General features: G+C 39.5%; 2 protein-coding genes across 4 annotated transcripts in view; both read right to left on the bottom strand.

Annotated features, from left to right (window-relative positions):
* ube2j2 (ubiquitin-conjugating enzyme E2, J2 (UBC6 homolog, yeast)) overlaps window positions 1-4,817 on the bottom strand; it is a 9,852-nt gene extending 5,035 nt beyond the window's left edge. The window contains exons 1-2 of the mRNA XM_008278604.1: window positions 4,666-4,817; window positions 1,862-1,992 (exon numbers count right to left, since the gene is read on the bottom strand). Of these exons, the coding sequence (XP_008276826.1) occupies window positions 1,862-1,992 (131 nt within the window). The 5' untranslated portion in view covers window positions 4,666-4,817. The remainder of the gene's footprint in view (window positions 1-1,861; window positions 1,993-4,665) is intronic.
* A 366-nt stretch (window positions 4,818-5,183) lies between these two features.
* The window catches only part of LOC103354975 (arf-GAP with coiled-coil, ANK repeat and PH domain-containing protein 3-like), a 60,473-nt gene continuing 44,789 nt past the window's right edge, over window positions 5,184-20,867 (bottom strand). The window contains exons 11-26 of one of the 3 annotated variants that reach the window (XM_008278600.1): window positions 18,026-18,138; window positions 17,652-17,703; window positions 17,315-17,415; window positions 17,027-17,138; window positions 16,681-16,913; window positions 15,823-15,892; window positions 15,535-15,629; window positions 15,129-15,349; window positions 14,925-15,017; window positions 14,600-14,701; window positions 13,088-13,305; window positions 12,672-12,781; window positions 12,027-12,137; window positions 10,648-10,709; window positions 7,407-7,456; window positions 5,184-5,972 (exon numbers count right to left, since the gene is read on the bottom strand). In XM_008278600.1, coding sequence (XP_008276822.1) covers window positions 5,904-5,972; window positions 7,407-7,456; window positions 10,648-10,709; window positions 12,027-12,137; window positions 12,672-12,781; window positions 13,088-13,305; window positions 14,600-14,701; window positions 14,925-15,017; window positions 15,129-15,349; window positions 15,535-15,629; window positions 15,823-15,892; window positions 16,681-16,913; window positions 17,027-17,138; window positions 17,315-17,415; window positions 17,652-17,703; window positions 18,026-18,138 — 1,812 coding nt within the window. In that variant the 3' untranslated portion in view covers window positions 5,184-5,903. Of the gene's footprint in view, window positions 5,973-7,406; window positions 7,457-8,035; window positions 10,710-12,026; window positions 12,138-12,671; window positions 12,782-13,087; window positions 13,306-14,599; window positions 14,702-14,924; window positions 15,018-15,128; window positions 15,350-15,534; window positions 15,630-15,822; window positions 15,893-16,680; window positions 16,914-17,026; window positions 17,139-17,314; window positions 17,416-17,651; window positions 17,704-18,025; window positions 18,139-20,867 lie in introns of those variants that run through there. The other 2 variants (XM_008278601.1, XM_008278602.1) reach the window with 2 other exon arrangements.

The raw sequence follows: 20,867 nt of genomic DNA, 5'->3' as shown, positions 1-20,867 counted from the left end.
AATAAATGAGGAATAGTTTCAACTTTAGAATAACGTCCCAATAACATATATAAACTATTAACTGATACTTAACAAGTCATTAGTAAGTAATTCACTAATGGCTTGTTCATGATCTATGACTGGTTTATAAGGTATGGCTGTAAATCATTAATATATAGTTAACAAGTCATTTATAACTCATTAACTAACAGTTTGTAAATGTTTATTAACTATCTATAAGGCATCGTTATAAATCATCAACAAACTATTAACAAACACTTAACAAGTGGTTAATAACTCACTAATTAACAGTTTACAAATGATCTATTAACTAGTTATAACGGATAGTTATTATAAAGTGTTACCAGAATTTTTTGCGCTCTCGTTCGCCTAGTTTCCATTTCCTTTCGCGCAATGCATGACGGTCCATATTGTTTAGTTCGTGACCATCGGCTGTACACTACTTTTCACGGTGCATTGTGGGATATTTTGAGTGCACTAGGGTGTAACATTAACATTAACAAAACTTAACATTCGGACACCCCTACAAAATGGCGTACACCCTATATAGTGCACTATATAGGGCATAGGGCGTGATTTCGGACACAGCCTATATTTTTTTCAAATATCAAAACATATACTATGACATGTTTTCAGCCCACAAAAACAAATGTTTTCCATTTTAAATCTTTCCTGAGAACTAAGGGTATATTACAGTAAGCACATGCTTTTCTAAGAAAAAAACAATATCAGAATTTATGATGGTATAGGTATAATTAAGGCATAGCTGGCAGGTACAGGAATATGCAAATGAAAAACCTGTTTGATCCAAATCACAACAGGAATGGAGGAAGGAATAAATCATGTTGGTAACATGTGACATCTTTCATAAGGTAACATGCCCTGATTGAAGTTACATAATATCCTTAATAAACATCTACACACTGCAACAACAATTTTTCCTGGAAAAGAAACTGCTACCCATTAATTACGACTTTTAATATTAGTTTTATTTATTCTAAAAATCTGTACTGTAATATATTCACGCACCTAAATGTTTTCTTTTGTTTTTCTGACCACCTCTAGTGATATTTGGTGTGATTTCTTTTGGTGCTACAAGTCAAGGCTTTCAGAAATAAGTCACTGAGACTTCTCCCTCACAGCTATAAAAAGAAACTGAAAAAACACAACTAGTTACTGTGGATATGCAAAAGAACACACTGTGAGGAATTTTTATTTGGACTACTTTCTGACAAAGAAGTCGCCCGTGGACACAGCTGACAGTGTGTGCTGTCAACACTAAATCTGGAAAACTGCATCATTGTTGAATTATTGCATGTAACTGTTGCAGTGGGTAGTACTCAGTGTCAAAGACAGCTATCTTGAAACATAGACATATATAATTATAACTGTGCCGACAGCTAAATGCTGCAGGAAATATGTTAAAATATTTTTTAAGAAGTGATAATTAGTGCAAAGAATCTATCTTTTACAGAGGAGGCCTAAAGCATGAATATATCCACTATTTTATGAAAAAATGCAGACACTAGATGGAATGAGAAAGAGAGATAACTTGTTGAATTTGTTTGTCTCACACAGCCATAAGATGTAAAAATGCTGACATTATAATGTAAATTCCTCTTGTAGAATAAAGTAAAAGAAATTGTTAAAACTAAAGTGTTTGTTGGACTGTAAATATTGTTTTTAGTTAACTTGAAAAATAGTTTTGCAAAAATGCAACCTGTTTTCAAGCAATCACAAATATGTAGATGTCATAACTGTAATAATACTGACTGTTCACTGGTTTGAAAACTCTGCTAAGAACACAAAAGAGTCCAAGTCACGAGTACGATGATAAATCCTGCCAGGCGGGAGGCCTTACCATTCTAGGATGTTGGAGGGGAGAGGTTCTGCACAGATGTAAGGCACAGGGTCTTTCTTTATCCTGAGGTAATCCTGCTTAAGTCGCTGAGTGGCTGTAGTTGGAGCTCTCTTATTCCCGTTGTTGTTCATCTGAAGAATTAAAGGACATGCAAAAGGGAGATACTGAAATGAACCTCTGTCCTTAATTGTTATTTAAGCACTGGCACTGCTCTCAGGATATATTCCCTCACAATACTAGGTCAAAGCATATCCTTCCTTTACTGTGGACAACTCTGGAAATATTCCACTTGGCAACAACTTGGACTTAAACTCAGTTTTTATATTTGAGTTATGGGACAGTGTATGTGTCTTTAACATACTCAGATTATGTACACTGCTTCTTTTGAATTGATATTTGGTTAATTTTTAAAGTATAAACAAACGCACCACATTTGTCATTGTTGAGCTTTGAAAGATGTATTTTTTATTTTACCGATAATTACCTCAACAGTTACAAAGCTGTCATGATACATCAATATCAGAATTTCTGGCCATAGTTAAGAACAACATATTGTGGTAGCATCACACGTACTGGTGGAACGCTATAACTGTAAAGCAACAACTGAGTGCTTTGCCTGGAAAATTTAACTGCAGCTTCAGAGAAGATCAGAAAACTTTGTCTGCAGCCGGTACTGTTACCTGACTGTCAGTTGAGGGTGAGTGCTTGGCAGAGACTGGATTCTTTTTTCTTTTTTTTTTAACCTGATGTTAACTGGGGTTATCTTACCACAGTACTGCTGTGATGCAGTGACTGTGCCAGATGTTTTTTCTCAATTAAAACTGCTGACAGCAAGTTCTGTGGACTATCTAGACTACACAGTGCACAAATCACAATTCGGTGCATAACTCGGTTGTGAGGTGCCAGTTTGGTAAGTTATTGGTTCATTCAATGAAAACAAGAAATACATCAAATTAAACAGATACATTTTTCTTTTATTTAATAAATGCTGATTTATTTTAGCTGTATTTTTCCTTAAAAACCCCACCAGTAAAGAAAGTAAAAATACATAATAAATAAATAAACACAAATATTCTTGTAAATAAATACAAAATAATAAAATAAAAATCCATTAAGGTCCAGCAATTAACTGTTTAATCTGTGATCTGTCTCTATTCAATTTAGCAGCTTTCAGCTTCACTCTCAGACTGTGAAACACAAATATTCTCTCAAGTAATCCACAAAATCCATTACAGTGTAGTATTTAGAAAATGAACGACTTGAACTGTGCCACTGCTGTCGAGCAACTCGTAGTAGCTCTAGATGTCCACTCGTCAGCCGTGAGCGTGACAGCAGATGTAGTGGATAAGTTCTGGACAACTGTAGCTTTTGGAGCTTGCAGCTAGTTGTGGACTCAGGTAGTTATAGCTCTAACTTGGCTGCTGGTAGATCATTCTAACACATATCGAACTCATCTTCTGTTTTGCTTGGAGCTTTGCAATGAGACTGTCAAATGAATGTGTCTAGTAAGAACCCCAAATTTAAAACTATTTGACGACATCTCTCACTGTACAACAACGGCACTGTAACCTTTGCTCTGCTTTTTTACATCTCAGTTTCTTATTTTACATTTCACTATATTCTTCTATTCAACATTCCCTCATGCTTCTGATTTGGTTTGGTCTTAATTTTCTTCGACATCCTATGTAAAACATGTTGAAGGGTTTTATGGTCCTTGATGCACATTATCTTGCCATGGCAACATTTCATTACAATAAATCAACTTGGATCTCGTCTCCATTGCACTATGTTGCACCTACTTCATGTAAAAAGTGGCAATAATCCAGTATTTATCCATTTCATTAGCATCAGCCCAGTTTGCACGTAACCTTTGGTTCCCGTTAAACATGCTCTTTTGCACACATCTGAAGCTGCACGTAGCAGTTAAAGACCATTTCTTATTACTTTAACCTGTTGCCCTTGTTTAAATGCATGTGTGTTTTTGTATCAGTACTTTGAGAACAAAGAACCCGGAATCATAATCCTTGATACCTTGTGTGCGTAACGCATACTTGAACCAACAAGGCTGATTCTGAAAAAGTAAACATGTCAAGAGCAGTGGACTTCAATTGTTAAGACGGTAACTGTAAACACGTAACGTGCTAATGGTTCGAATGTACTTTCAACTGTCTGCCCATCTGTCAGTCTATTGAACACAAAAGTAGGAAACTGCACCACTGCCTGCCGACCTACTGTCCCGTGGATAACAGCTGACAAGTAAAGAGCTGTGCGTGGGTTGGAACAGTGTCGAAATGAAGTCAGTTTCACTTCCTAATAAACAGGAGGCTACTTAACGCAACTTATGTAGCTGAGGCTAATCCGCTACTTAGCAAGCTAAGCTAATGTTAAATCTCTGGCTACCTGAACAGATAGAATAGTTCGGAACGGTACTGAACCTCAGACTGTAAACAAACATCACATACAAACTGCACACTGTATAATTGGATCACATGTGGCCTGGCGGCTTTTAAAAGAATCACATTATCAGTTCAGTCAGCTAACTTGACACGGTAACTTGGATAAAGCTAGCAGGTACAGCCGGTAACAAGTCCCGTCTAAGTGTCTATTGTAGCTAAACATAGTTAGCAGTGGCCTACGGGAGCTAATGTTATCCGTTAGCTAACGTTAGCTCACGTAGGCCACTGCTAACTATGTTTAGCTAGCTAGCGTTAGCAGCGGCTAGCACGAACAGTTCTGTTACTAACGGGAGCTGACCCCGACATCTCTCGCATTTCCTAACCAGAAGGCGTGTACAATAGACGTACCTCTCCAGAGACCCCAGTGGAAATAGGTATTCGTGGCTGGACACGAAATAAGGGTGTTGTTTCTGTTGTCAAACCCCAAACCGATAAGACGATGACACCAACGTAGCTTTAGCTATCGCCAGCAGGAGGAAACATTACGCTTCCGCGTTTCTTCTTCATCAGTGTTAAAGCTGCTCAAAATGACTCAGTGAGGGCTGTGCTGTCACCAGCTGATCCGGAATATTATGTCTAGTTCTAATTATCATAAAAAGACCTGTACTGTCTAATAAATATGGTTTCCCCAGGCTGTCTTTCTTTAGAATCATCGGAACTATACTTACATTTGTTGTCAACCACCAAGTGATGCTTTACACACTACAAAGTCATCTGTGTTGGCTGTGAGGATCTTGTTTTTTTCTCAACTCCAACTTGGTGCTATATGTTGCTGCATAAAGTTTCTTGTTGCATTTTAAAAAAGCAAAACAAAACAAAAAAAAAAAAAACAGACTGAGATGCACAAAAACATTCCACAAGAGCTCTTTCACTTAAGGCTATTTATTGTATTTCTGAAACCAGCTCCAAAACAGTTTGAAAATCATTTCTTTAGAGATTTGCAGTTGATTAAATAAATCTATGAGCAAACATCAAAAGACTACTTTGCTGATTTTAAACATTGAGTTTAGTTTACTCGTCACAGAGAGTATGATCAAGCACAAGAAAACATTTACTTAATGTCTAATAAATAAACCTAATCATCATCATCAGGGTTACTTTGACTTCACCCTGGAGGTTACAGTTTTAGAGAACATAAAGTGAAAGTAGAATCCAGTCCATTGGGAACTGGAGCACTCCTGCTACTTCAGTTTTAAAGATGCTGTTTGTAATGTGTCTCTTTATTGTCAATGCAAGTCTGCAGACCTACTAACATGTTATGATGGCTCTGCTGCTAATGCACTGTCATTAACTAAACTGGAATCAGGTCAACTGAAACAACAAAAGTGCAACATTATGAAATAACTAAAGTCTACCATCCAATTATATTTACAAAAGCAATTGAGAACAATTGAAAACTTGTTATATAATAGTTTTGACTAGTGCCTGCTGGGTTTTGTTTTCTTATCCTCTCCAGCATCAAAATGTCTTTTTTTTTAATATCTTCTCTTTTCATTCCAAAGTCACTGAAGTGTGTTCAGATGAAGCAACGGTCAGCAGTAGTCACGATGGCTTCTTGTAGCGGCTGAACTGTGTGCTCCTTCTCCTCAACTTCTCGGGCTGGAGAGACGCGAGGACAGAAAACTCGCGAAAGACATCAACACAGGAGACGTTACCTGTAACAGGGGATACTGAAGTCAAAGGGTTTGTCCCTCTGCAGGGCTCCATGGAGACTGACAGATGTGTGATTTGAGCCTTACCAATGCAAGACATACAGGCGGGTATAGCCACCAAACACTGCACTCTAAAAACCCACATTCCAATAATCAGGAAAAAAAAGAGGAGATGAACCTTTGCTTTATGAACCCACGAAAAAGCAAAGTCCCCAAAGCATAGCCTCACAATGGAGCTCCTGTATCTTGTTCAGCAGTTCAAGATAGACAGAATTAAATTCTTTGTTCTCTCCTCTTAGTTGACTCTGACTCATCCTTGATAAACCTCACAGCTCCAGTTAAAGGCAACTGGATTTCTCTTTGTTTTTAAGACGTTTCACCTTCATCCAAGAGGCTTCTTTAGAACTGACTAATGGAAAGTTTTAGATTTATATTTGCACTTGGCTAATGACCAATTACCAACCCAAGACTCATAGGCCACGAGGTGTGAATGTAGATAGCTTCACATGAATGATAAAACACCCACACACAAGTTGGGTAATGCTGTTCCTGCAATCTAATGCAGCTAGGAGTTCACAGACCTGTATATAGAGGAGACTAAACAACTGGCTCAACACAGGAGAACCAGCACTCCTGGACAAGACTCAACACAACAGAGGAGGGAGTTGACAACACCACCAATCAATCACTTGCAGTGCAGTCTTGAGTCCCCAGAATGTTTCACACCTATTCATATTTTGAGTAATCCCAGACTTTACAGTTTCCACCCCAGGGCATATTAGTCTTTGGTCATTTATGAACCATGAGCCATGTGGGTCAGATGTTGCAATATATATCTTCCCATCTGTGAGTTACAACTGAGTAAGCCTCTTGAATGACAGCTCAATCATATTAAAAAAAACCAAAAAACCAAAATAGAAGTCCAGTTGCTTAATACTGTAGCTCTAAATTACATTTATACTCTCCTGAATGAGACTCTTTAATAGCTTGTAAACAAATGAGGTATTAACAGGGAAGTAGTGGTGAGCATCCTGTCCATTTCACTCCTGTTATCCTGTGTCACACACAGTTCCTAATGGGAAGTGTATTATGCTTGCCCATTTGTTTTAACTCTCATTGAATGGCTGTTGATTTCAGTATTAGGTCAAACTATGACGTGTAAATGTTTAAATTTTTTTATAAATTCTCCATCACAGCTGTCCGAGGACATCCTTTATGAACACAATGTTCCTGCTTAGAAGATTTACTTTCAAATAGCTTATTTAAAAAGGAGAGCTATAAGATTCACACAGCTCCCAGTATTTTCCCAGACAGCACCTTCAACAAACAGGGAAGACAGACCAAGACACCTTAAAGATCACCCACAACCACCAGAGCAGAAAGAATCACAGTATCACACTAGTCTGCCAGTGACAGGACCCAGGATGCTTCACTCACTCTATCCCGAACATCCTTGGGTTTAACTCTGCCGCTGCTGGTGGCAACCCCTGTGGTAACAGAAGCAATGATACATCAGTCAGTGTTTATTTCCTCGAGTGGACATGGGTTGTTTGCCTTTGGTGTAAGCTGAGGAATAAAGACATTTCTGGCATGTGAGAACATTGTTCTGTGACGGTGTAATAATGTTTGTGAGGTCGCATAAATGTTTAACACACTGGAGACACTGAATTATTCAAGGCACAGTGTTGCTGCTGCAGGCTGGAAGCTGAAGGACTGTTTAATACCCATAAGACCCTAAAGTGGTCTTTAAATAGTGCGCTGGCAGTCTGGAGGTGTTCATGTGTTCACCTCACTTACATTTGTTAACATGAAAATAACTGCTTTATTGCTTTGAATAAGCCAAGTGCTACCCAAAGGTTTGTCAATCACCAGAACACATCAGATCAGGTTGTAAAAAATAGCATTCTCCCAACATCAGAGAATGTGTAAATACAGCTAGATATGTATGAATTAAAAATATCATAATTTTCATTTACAACAACTACGTTTTGTAAACTGCAATGTTGGGAGAATGTTACACAGAAGAGACGAGACAGGGAAAAGTAATGAGAGCAACAAGCAGGAAGCAGGGTTAGTTCATCAAGACTTTCTCAGTTTTATTGTATGCATTTTGTTTGTTTTCCCTTAGTGCTTCTAAAGACAAGGAAGAAAGTATTCCAAAGATATCCAAATGTCAGTAAACAGAAGAACGCCTCCAAGTAGTTCAGAACTGTGTTACAGTTCTTGCTGACAGGTTGTTTTTTTGGAAGATAATAAAAAGACAAACATAAAACAGACCAGACAGTCAGGATCTGTGATAGAATGCTGAGAGGCAGGCAGTTGGCATTGAGTTAAAATACACAAGTGTACTATTTACAGCATGTTTGCTTTGAACAGCACCTTTAACCACTCTTAAGTCAATACACACAATGGACACAACATTTAATACTTCCGCGAGGGCGACGGCCCTTAACAGTTTGGTCACAGTAGCTTCACATCACCCCCTAGACTGGTTCTACTTGCAGTACATTGAACTATTGCATCTATCAGATAAGTCACATCTCTGTAACCACTTCTGAACATGTGAGCACACCAACAGTGTTTCTACCACTCTGTCACTTCAGAAAGGATGGTAAGACTATGCTGTTCTCTACTCTGAACAATTTCAGTTTTTAAAAAAACCATAGATGTTATACAACAGTGTCAGACACTTTCCCTTTAAAAAAGTCTTTGGCAGAGGAAAATAAAACCACAACATTAAAAAAATAATTGAAACTACTGTTGACAGAAAAAGAAGAAGTCACCACAGAGTTGTTCTGCGGATGAAAGAATGGCACAGAGGTGCAAAAAGGAAGAAACTTCTGACACCAGACGGGTCATGTTGGTACATGCTTATTCCACAGGACTGCACTGCACAATGTGATTAAACAATAGAAAAATATTTCATCATGCTCAGAATGCAAACAATATTGAACTTCCCAAGAACAATTCTGGCAAAGCATACAGGGAATTCTGTTAGCACTGACCAGCGAGGGAAGCCAGATACACAAGTCCTTTGACCACGCAAGTGTTTAAACTGTTAGAAAGAAATGTGCTCCATGATCCCACCATAGATAGTGTAAGATGGATGAGTATATACAGGAAAACTCGAGTCACCTCTCCTCTGTAAATGGCAGTGAACAGAAGAATTCTGTGAAGGTGAGATGTAAATCCAGTTTTACACTCCCTCACTGCACTGCAAGACTTGCTAATCTGGTTTGTCTGCACATGACCTTTACAACCTAGCCAGTTCTCCACCAATACATCACTTCAAGTTCATCATTTATTCATTGTACCTACAGTTTCTATAGACAAGCCTGCGAAATCTAACAAACAGTGGGATGTTTGATAGCCAATAATGTACTCATAGCAATCTAAGGCCATTCTAAAGTGAAAACAAAAGCTATACGTCTTTTATGAGCGCGATTACATGATGCCATCTAAAGACTTCTGTCGTAAATTCCAGGTAATGCTTTTAGATTAAAATGACAATCATTAACAGAAATGCAGATAAAAAAACTGCATCCAAGAATGCATTGCACTGGTCCTCTGGGGAGATAAACATAAATAAAAAAGACACAATTAAAATAGACAATAGATAGACAATACCTTGACTAGACAAGACCAATGTAAAAACTAACTGAAAATAAAGAAAATTATAATACTGTATATGGGAAAAGTGCACAGTTTCTTTTTTTTCTTTACATATTGTATCATATCATATTATTTAACTCTGTCTCTCAGTATTCTTTAACACATGCACTCATTTACGCTCCTTTTCACTCACTCACCCATCACATCACAAAGTATCTTACAAAGCAGGCGAGGGTCTCTTCCCCACAAGCCCTTCAGTATTTTTTGTCACAGTTTTACATTTAATTTCCCTTCCTGACCCTTCTTTATACACAGTAAACTACCCTGCCCACCTCTACTGTAGCTTGTCAGTTACTCTTTTTCTTTTAGTAATGGAACAAATACCATTTTTTCACCTCATGCCACAGTACACAGTTTCTAAACTTCTATATATGTAATATTTACATCTCTGGTCAAGAAGAGATGAGTAAGTTGGATGTCACACAGATGGTCTGGATAGATATAAAGTGTAGAGGGTTTATGCAGCGTGATTCTTCAGAGGTAAGAGCTGTTAGGCAACAGTAAACCCACACCCTCACACAGGATTTAACACCATGTTATGATAAGTTAGACGATAACCCTGTTAGCAAAACACCAAATAGCAAATGTCATTTTACTGTGTGTGTCGTGTAGCTAGCATAGCATGGGTGGCGCCAAGTATTGGCAAGCAGAAACATAGTAGTGATGCAGGAAAATGAAGGTGGTGACTGTATTGTCAGTAGAGTTAGAAAGGTCCATCAGGGGTCTCCCTATGACATGTAGTGTCCCACAGAGTCGCGCTCTCCTCAGACTTAGAAGAAGTTGCCTGTAAGCCTAGATCTACGTAAGTAACAGCCTTGAGATCAGTGTCTAGGGGCAACTTCTACGTGATTATTTTAGGTTCTCAGTCAGGAGGAACAGGAATATAAATAGAGCTATGCTCCCGGGTACAGAAGTGACAACTAGCATTCGTCTATGGTGAGGCAGATGAATTCCTGGATGCACTTCCTATACTGCTGCTCAGTGGGGCTGCTGCTGGGGTATTGACCTGGTTGACCCAATGGAGCTTCCGCCTCTCGCATCTCCTCATTCATCCGTGCTAGACGCAACCTGGAGGAGACAGTTGAGAAGGGGAGAGGCAGGGGGATAGAATCATATAAAAGATGAAAGAGAGGTGCCAAAAGATAAACATAAAAAGGGAGCGAAAGGATTGTGATGATGATGTTGGAGAAGCCCAGTGATGAGGTGATAAAGAGCAGTGAGGAAAGATGGAAAAGAAGAGGATAAGAGAAGGGAGGAAGGAAAACAGAGAGTATATGTCAGCATCTATGAGAAATCACCAGCTTTCATAATAGCAGAACAAAATAATGAAATCACAACAATTACAACTCATAAGCTTGTTTTGTAGATTTGAATGACATTACTCTACATCTGCTGGTCTTCATTTGCAGATAGCAGAGACACATGAATGTTTTGTTTAATCATGCTACAGTCCAAGTGACCTTTTGTATAAAACCACAGTCTGGTGTAGTCAAATGCTTTAGTCACATAGATTAATGCCACAAATGGCACTCAGTGTCCCTCATATCTTAACCTTCTGAAACCACAAACTTTCCTGTACGTTTGAAAGGCATGTCATTTTTAAAAATAATACAAATTATACCATTTATTAGAGCTAGAAACTGTGAAAACAGTAAAAAACATTAGATTTTAAACTTTCAGACGATCCTTGAGCTACCCATTTGTGGCATGCTGTTCCACCAGGAAATAATCCAAATTGTGATAGTTTATCAACATCCCTTTTTACCCATGGATCATTTTAAATGAAACCATTTGCATTTTACAGATTCTGTAAAAATCCAAAATTCTGTGCTTCTCAGTGCAACTGGTACGCTATGACTGACTTAGGTGTGATCTAACATGATAAAAATTCAGGGACTTTTCAGTTGAACTGGGACAAACTGCAGGCACATTTAGCAGATAGGAGACGAGTATGGAAACAAATGAAAAATGCATGTAGGAAAATACATATAGTATGTAGAGTCGCGATGTGAGCTCTCTGAACTTGAAGCCATGGTTGTGCTGTTTCGATACAAGTGCAGGACTTTATATTGCAATAAAAAATTACCTTACTGTGAATAAAAAAAATGTGACAGGAGCAAAAAAACAGCCAGAAACTGCTTGGGGATCAGAAGGTTAAATTGACAGAATAAATTAAATTAAAAGCAATGTTTAGGTGACCTTTGGGGAAGTCTATTTCTTGTTCAACAAAAAGATTTTAAAAAGCAGAAGCGCTTTGTCCTTTTCCATTAACTACTTTTAATTTGTCACAAAGTAATTTCAACCAACACTTTCCAACACAAATTGCTGACAATGTGTGAATGTTAATTAGAAACTGGGCGACACAGTAGAATGAGAATGTCTTACAGGGTGACGATGTCTGCATTGGCAGCCTGGACAGCGATGCTAAGAGGATCATGACCCTGCTCATCCACCTCCGTCTGCGATGCTCCTCTCTTCAGGAACAGACACACCTGACTGCACAAACCAAGACGCAGACAAAAAATAAAGAGCTTAATACAATGATGTATACCAAAATAGGAAAGATTTTGTATATTACTTGTGAATGCAATATGTAATATGTTATGTAATAAATAGCACGTGTTTAGAAGCTGAAAAACTGACTGATCTGCCATTCACTGATTTTTGTAGGCAGTGACTTTTAATCCCCACCTGCAGATGTGACCTTTTGGAACATGATTACTTACGATGCTGGGAAGAACATGTGTCATGAGAATGTAGGTTCTTCCATGTAAATAGCATATTCTTGGCAGTCTTCACTTTTTTTAAATCTTAAAATCTCACAAAACGTTTGGAACAAGAACTACTCCCGGACATATTTTGCTGAACTCGTCTTAGGGTGATGTAACACCAACACGTTCAGCACATGTGCAGGTAATTGACATGACATTTATAATTTCACAAGACTGTCCCAGAATGGAACATGGCCATGAGACAGAGACTGTGGATTGAGACATGTCATAACCTGTTTCTCCCCCAGGACCTTCTTACCCAGTGTGTCCCAGGTATGTAGCATGATGCAGAGGGCCTCTGCCTCTCATGTCTCTCTGATTCACATCCGCCCCATTCTGTAGCAAGAACTCACAAGCTATCAAGGAGCCCTGTCAGAGAGACAGACAGACAAATAGAAAGAGGTGTTTAGTTTATTTTCTATGTGAAATGTAGTTATTGGTCACTGAAGTCAGGTTTTCTTAGATGGTTTAGTGTCAAAGAGTTTGCGCCACCTCAAGAGGAGGGAGAGTCATGCAGCTGATGACAAGTGACAATATTTATAGCCGTTCATATATACCAACTTAAATAAACTCATTACATTCACTCAAACATGACGATTAAACAGCAAAGCTGCTTTCATTCAACTGTAAGAAAGCAGATTAATCGTTGATTGACTGATTGATTTGGTCTCTCACCCCGATCACAGCCTGAATAAGCGGCGTCTTCCCCTCCTCACTCGCAGCATGTACGTCAGCACCGTGGGCCAGCGCCTCCGCCATGAGTGGCAGGTTGTGGAGACGGGAGGATCGGTGGAGGAGTGCCCCGGGGTGCAGCTCCCTCGGGTCTTCAGGGTCCGAAGACACTTCCTGTTCAATCTCCACCTCACCACTGGAGGACTCCTCCGACTCTTCCTCTGTGGGTGAGAAATTTAACGGGACAAAGGCGATGACACTGTAAATTATATTTTATAAAACTCTCTGAACAGATTTTCACTTGAGGGATAATTACATTTTCTGATAGTTGCTGAGGCTGCCCCTATCCTTTACATGAAATATGTCATCACATGGTGACAGTTTCATTTTCACTTTTTTGTTTTGTTTGGTGTGGCAGTCAGCTTCAGGTTTTGATATTTAGAAAAAAAAAAAAATCACAAAATCTAATGGAAGTACATGTGACAGAATATACTAGAACGTAGTGTCACTAGAGGGGTGTACCATGAAGCAAGTTTGACCAAGCCAGGCTTTCGTCACATTATCTGTCTCAATAAAACCTAAAACTGTAGTCAGAGATAATGGCTATGATGGTAAATATCAACTTTCTTTGCTAACTAAATTTTTTTCCCATCAAGCTCTAAGTGTGCTCCCATGTAAGGGGGTGTTTGACGTTTCATGCGATTCTTCTTCCATACAAAAACGGACCAATAGCTGCCTACTTCAGTCAAGATAAACAGGTTGTTATAACGGAGAGCTGCAAGGCATACGGTAAAATTGCGGTAAAAAGCAGCACTGTCACTGCAAATGTTACAAGAGGGGAATGGTGGTAGAAATCATGTCAGTTAATATGCATGTTACTCAATGCACTCTCAATGGCTGCTGCTTATTTCTAACATGACAACTGCACATTAGAGTTTTTAAACTTTACATTTCAACAAGATGTGCATTTAGGTTCTAAAAAAAAAGGTACATGGAAATCACTTCGGTTTTTGGCCAAATCAAAGTGAAATTACTGTTATTAATTGAATATTCTCTGTGAAATTACTAATAGACTGATCAGTTTTCTAATCTGTGGTCTATTAGCTGCAGTACCAGCGGTGTAAAACAAACTCAGCAGTAAATCAGGACCAATGCTTAAAACATGATTAGACATTTTCTGCATCACAAACTGAATGCCTGTAGGGTCATGCTACTGCAACTACACAGCTTTGTTCAGCGGGATTAGCATCTTAACAGGTTTGCAGATATAATATACTCCCTCAGATAAGAATCTATATTCATCAGACAGAATCGTCATGAAGAGAATAGGTGAACGGGTGGCGCTTCTTACAGCTGATTTAAATCCCAAACTCTGAAACTACCAAAAACTCTGGCTTTAGTCTTAACATGCCTCGCTAGCTTAAATAATCTTGCTTCATAGTACACCTCTCAGCGCTCTCCATAACCATAAAAACACCTGAAGATATTCTGCCATCAACCTACAAGCACACATACCTTCCTCTGTTACACTGTCCACCACTGAGCCAAAAACCAGGATATCTGTGCTGCCGTCAGTACTTCCTCCCAGTCCACTGTCACTGCTAAGACCTGCAGGGCCAAGCATCGCCAAGCCACGGACACGTTAATCATTACACAGCACAGACTGCGCTACACAAACACACACCACCATCACTGGTAGGTTTACATCGTTAGTCAAAAAAAATTTCGATTTCAGTTATTTTTTTCACAGTAAGTCGCTCTTACTTAAATCTTTCCAAGTATCTACAATAATCTTGCACATACATTGTACCTGTGTGAACTAATTGCGTAGTGAACTTACTGCGAGGACCAGAGCCAGTGTCAAAGTAGGAAAACAGTGAGTCCAGCTCATCTGGGCAGAACAGCGAGTCCCGGCGAAACTTTGCTGCTGCTGCTGCAGAAGGACAAAAGACCAGGACAAGATTTCAAGCTGGGCTTAAGCACATATTGGTACAATCTCTATGTAGGTATTTTGGCTACATTAAAGTCAATTCTCTGCTCTGACCGGCTGAGAGGTTTGCAGGTGAAGCGCTGCCAGGTTCATAGCGGTGGTATTTCCTGCGGGCCTTGTTGGGAGCTCGGACAGAGCTGTTGTGTCGCTGGCACTTCTTCACCGTCCAGGGCCGGGACTTCCTTTCACCCTCCACCAATGCCTCACTCCCACTCATCTTCTTCAGGAAGCGTTTCTCCACATATTTAGACTTGATCCAGGACTCTTTCTCTTGTCTGGAGGGAGATGATCACAAGCATTGTTCACATAAGACAACATAGCCCAGTTATCTGTATATTCTTTAGTTCTGCAGTAAATCATGACAGTGGACCCTGAAAGACTTAAAAAAAAAAATGTACCTAACTGATTTTATAGCAGCTTTAAACCTATTGCCAAATCCTGCTGCTGGATTAAGACTGACCTTGAACTGGAGGGTCCAGGCTTTTTGGCTCCCAGCTCCTCACAGCCTCCCTCATAAATCTGGTTGATCACAGTGTTCCCCAGTTCGCACATCAGCTAAATATGAGGAAAGAATAAAAGGTGACAAAGATGAGGGAGAGGGGAAAGACAGAAACAGGAACATATTTAAAACGGAGCAATTAAAACTGTACTAGCAATGCACTGAAGGAATAAGAAATGTAACTCTGTTGGGAGACAAAGCTCAGCACAGACAGGATAAGCTGAAGGCAAATGTGTTTGGGAGACGCACCTTGAGTAACTCTGGCTCCCATGAGTCTAACGTCAGTGAACGCACTTTGGAGCAATGGACGCCCAAACTCCTGGAAGAATCAAGAATAAAAAGAAAGAGAGTATATAAAGTAAGTCAAGTGTAAGAAGAGTTTTTATCTACCCACAAGATTTTGGCACATTTTTTTACTTTACTACTTTTAATAAAACTGCCTTGGGTGGCAGACGTCAGAAGCAACTGGCAAACTTTGACTGTTTCTCTACACTCAAGAGACTCTGGGGGTCTTTAAAGCGTAGCTAAAAAAAACAGCACTGTCTTATTACTTCAGCACCCACGCTGGTGAATTTAAAGCCAGTTTAGACTCCTGCAGACTGATACTGCACACCTTTATAAGTTTACAAAATCTAGCAGATATCTTATTGAAAGTTAGTTTATCTTTTATGTCTACAGTAGAGCTTTGATTGAGGAGATGATGTAATGGAAAGTGGACTTGTGTTTGACAAACACCGTCATACAAGGGAAAGAACTACATTCCTCATGAATAGAATTTGATGCTTCATTGCACATTTCATGGGGGTGTAAAATAAAACAATTTTAAATTGGACAAATGTCATTTATGTGTGAGGACAAGTCTCCATTCTTTGAAGGTAAGACTAGCTGCAACCTCCATGATTAGCCCACTTGTTGTTGTTTCAAGAACGTTTTAGAAAGTTTTATTAAGGATGCTTGGAGCTGGCTAATTTCCAAAAACGACCAAACAAACTGACAGAGCCAAGTCAAAGGTTTAAAAAAAAGATTGGTATAAAAGGTACATCAGTTCAACTGGCGCTTTCCTCTGCACCACTGAACAAAGTCTCTTTTCAAGTTACATGCAGTTACCTGTGGATCCCTGAGCACTCGATGCAAAGCAACACTCCCAGGTTGATAGAGGCCCAGCAGGGCGCCGTCTGACCACAGTCGCTGCACAGCTCATTGCCTGGCAGGCTCTGCACCCGCTGCAGGAGGCTTTCTCCTCCTCCCCGAACTCCCTTATCAGCCCTCTCCCCCCTCTCTCTGGGCTCACTGGCAGAGTCGATGCTGCTGGTGGAGGGAGAGGCTGTCCGGTCCAAACGCTGCAAAGATGGTTAGAGATGAAGATTCAATAATGTCAAAGGAACAATTTGTAATGAAAAGAAAGGGTGCTTCTGTGGCACAGTATTGGGTTGGTTGCTGTAAGTGTACGTACCTCAATGTAATAGTTGTCGGTGATGTCTTTGTAGGCAGAAGCGATGCTCGCCTGGACTGCCTGGATCCAAGCCTGCCGCAGCTTCTCCGACTCAGCCTGCAGCATGCAGCTCCTGCAGGTTTATAGAAGCCAGTTATAAGATGCCATAACTGTCTAATGTTAATGTTTCAACTTTAGTTCACTCAAAATTACATAGTCAATAATGTGACAGCTTATTAGCAAAGTACAAATCTAAAAGACTTAAGTCTTTTAAATTAAGCTTGATTCTGATAGGACAAACACACTTACTTAGTGGGTGAAACCACCTCAAAGCAAAACCTCCTCTCATTATCTTCACATGGTTTGACAGAGCACAACCTCAGATCCTCAACCACCACCGTCAAAGAATCCTGACATCGGAAGAAAGGACAGACACTCATTACTACAAACAGCACAAATCAGGTTTGTGCGCTTATAGGTGCCAAGAAAGACAAGCCAGTGCACTTCCCCATTCTTCTTTGCCAATATGCAAATTACAAATAACTGGCTCAAGAGCTATAAAATGTCAGTCGCAGTCTTGTAAGAGCTTAAAAACAATGATTAAAAAAAAATAAAACAGTAGTTCATTAAAAAGCCAAAAATGTACCTTGAGTTTCTTTTGGTAAACCAGCTGACTGTTTTGTATAGAAAACCACCGCCTGGAGGGGACAGAAGGTATGAAATTAAACTATTATTAGGGGAGAAACATGTTGAGTCAAATGTCTGTATGCCAAAGTTAGTTCTGTCTCACTCTTTAATCTTTCACAGACATTCTACAGAAAATTCAAGGAGCTCATGGGCAATAAAAAGTTTTGAAACCTAATGAAGGCTTCTGCCATTTGGGTCATAGCAATAGTCCTGTTAAATCTCTATTGACAGAGGAACTTTTTATTTTTATTGTTGCATTAATATGTTTTGCATATACATTTGTTATTGCAGAATTAGAAGTTGAGCCCTGCTCTGTTTTCACTTTCACTTTACCTGTTCCAGGTCTTGAAAGCATTGCTGGCCCTCTTGAAGAGGTAACCCTCCATGACCACACCATTGGGTGCATCCACATTGAATTCCAATTTGGGGTCATCATAGGAAAAATCCTGCAGAAAGAACAAATGAATTCATTGTTAGCATCTGGCTTCCTTTCCACTGTTGGATCATATTTTCAGTAAGTGGTCAATAAACTTGCAAGTTATCCTTCAGGCCAGGCTCCATAAAAACAACACTAGTGCTACAAACAACAACAACTTGCATCATCCAAGCCTATAAATCACAACTAGTGCCATGAATCTACTGCATTAAAATTAGGTCAAGTGACATCGTAGAACAATGAGCCTAAAGTCCACCTAAACATAACAACGGAAGATAAGGCCTTATCAGCACTGCATAGAGTAGCTGTGGCCGCACACTGCTACTGTTGAAGTGAGTATGTGTGTGCTTCCACAAAGATCAGCGTGTGTTCTCACCACAATGCGATTAGTTTACATGGAAAGATCATGTCAGCGCTTCTCAAGCTGTCAGCTAAAACCTTCTCTATTTTCTTATCTGTCTTGGAATTGCTGAGAGGCCTTTAAAGCCAGATGCCACCTGCTCAACGAAGTGAAAAACACAAGCACACAGACTTAAATGAAAGCCGAGGCTGAGGTTAGGTTTCACTATTGTTAGTGAGGCCTTTGGTTTGTGGTAAGATAATATTGAGCATATGGTGAGCTGCACACACTGGCAGGCGACAGCACACACGCATATTCTTTTTCAGAAAACCCCACAAATTGTTTAACAGCACACTGGTGTCATTGTGTACTTTTGTTCTCTTTTTTAAAAAAGTCTTTACATTGATTAAATCAGAAGCAGCACCAACAGTTCAACTCAGAACAATTACACTGGACATGTTGGGTGTTGGTCTTAAGCAGCACTTGTATTAATTCTTCAGTGAAAATGATCAGTGCACTTTAAGAAAAAACATGGTGGAATAAGCATTTCTATTTGGTGCTGTGTTTCCAACTAATCCAAAAATTAACTTTATGGTTTCGCCTATAAATCAACCTGCACCAAAAATCTAGCAATAGCATTTGTTTCAACTCAAATGAGATTTACTTTAAGTGTAGAAAGGTTGAGAATATGATTTAAATTTTGCTTGATCTGTATTTGCATAATTATCTACCCAAGATGTTCCTCTTTTCAGTGTTTTGGTTCATTTTGCTAAAAGAAGTCTTAAGTAAAGAGGTTAAAATGAAACAGCAAGTGTTATTTGTTAAAGAGAGAAGACAGAAAGAAAGATAAAGTACAACTGAGATGAAACAGTACAACAGTTTGACTTCCTGCTGAGACATTCAAACCTGTTGGCATTTCCAATAAATTCAAGGGCCACACACAGGACGCACACAGAAGGCCTAAAATTTTAAAAATAGCCACTACACGTATGTTCATTTAGGTTGTGAAGAAACATACTAACAAGTAAACAAAGCAACATCAACCGATATAGACACACAACACTGTTGGTATCTGGCATTCTCACACATGAACTGCGTACTTTCATGTCTTAGCCCCACTGTGCATTCGTCAAATTCTTGCATTTGAACTTTTGTTCTGCCATTAAAATGCAAAATTAAGGTTGTATGAGTGATGCCAGGTAATAAAATAAAATAAAATAAAATAAAAAAGCATATATAAAAACTGACAAGGTTACCAGGTTATAGTCCAGCCTGCCAAATATCTTCATCTTTACCAAACTGGCATCCAGCAGCATTTTCGAATTCGACAATAACAGAACAAATAACTTAAAAATAAATAAATAAATAAACAAATAAACCCAGGCTTCCGACACCGGGAAGGAAAGACGCGCATCCCACGCGAGTCCAGATGAGAGACTGTCCCCACGCTCGTGCCGCACCTGCGCAATGACTGGCGCCTCGCGTGGACGCAGCGGCGCGAGCCCCTTTCATTAGCATACAGCTGTCACGGAGCGCTCGTGCCCCGGTGACCTCAGCGGATCAAACGGATCGTTTTACGGCTCCGCACCTCGTCTCCGCCCCGCGCTGCGATTTAGGGCTCCCCTCTCACCTCGCAGCCCGAACTTGATTCTGGGGGGACTCAGCTTTCCATCTGTCTGCGGCTCTCAAAACTGTTCCTGCTTAATCAAGCTTATATTATTGCTCCCCAAACACCAGCCCGGAGCCCCCTCTTCCCACCTTAAATCAGCCTGGACCCCGCAAGAATGCAGCAGGAGGCCGCAAGACTGCCTGGACCCAAACTCACCACAACACAGGCCCCTTTCACACAGATGATGCATAACTTTACTGGCTTTAACATTCTGTTAAAGTGAGGGCATTCTGCTTTTCCATTAATGTTCCTTCATTCAGACATACCACCACCACAACAAAAACAGATGTTTAGGCCCAACAACAACAACAACAACGACAACTAATGCATCAGTTTGCATCATCCTTTTTAAGTTCTAACAATTTCTAATTAAAGTGTAACCACCAAATAATATTGAGTCTGCTGAATTAGTCTATTCCACTACAATCGGTTGTACTTTAAATTACCAATAACTTCATAATTGGTTGCATAAACACAAGTTTTTCAGAACTTGAAATCCTGAAAAATTAAGTTATCTGTGGTGGAAAATGTCATTTACATGTGTGTGTGTTTTCAAATACGTATACTTATGTTCATTTATCTGTACCTATCTATATGCAATGCATATATGTGTATTTATATGTATTTCTTAGTGTAGTTATTCATAAGATCATCCACATAAGTATTTATATATAGTCCAGTTTAATTCATTACCTGCAAGTCAATTGATGATTAATGCAAAACAAATTGC

The sequence above is a fragment of the Stegastes partitus genome, unplaced genomic scaffold (assembly GCF_000690725.1).
Source record: "Stegastes partitus isolate 25-593 unplaced genomic scaffold, Stegastes_partitus-1.0.2 Scaffold128, whole genome shotgun sequence".
Classification (NCBI taxonomy): domain Eukaryota; kingdom Metazoa; phylum Chordata; class Actinopteri; family Pomacentridae; genus Stegastes; species Stegastes partitus.
The sequence above is the reverse complement of the archived record's forward strand: the minus strand, read 5'-3'. Positions and strand labels throughout refer to the sequence as shown.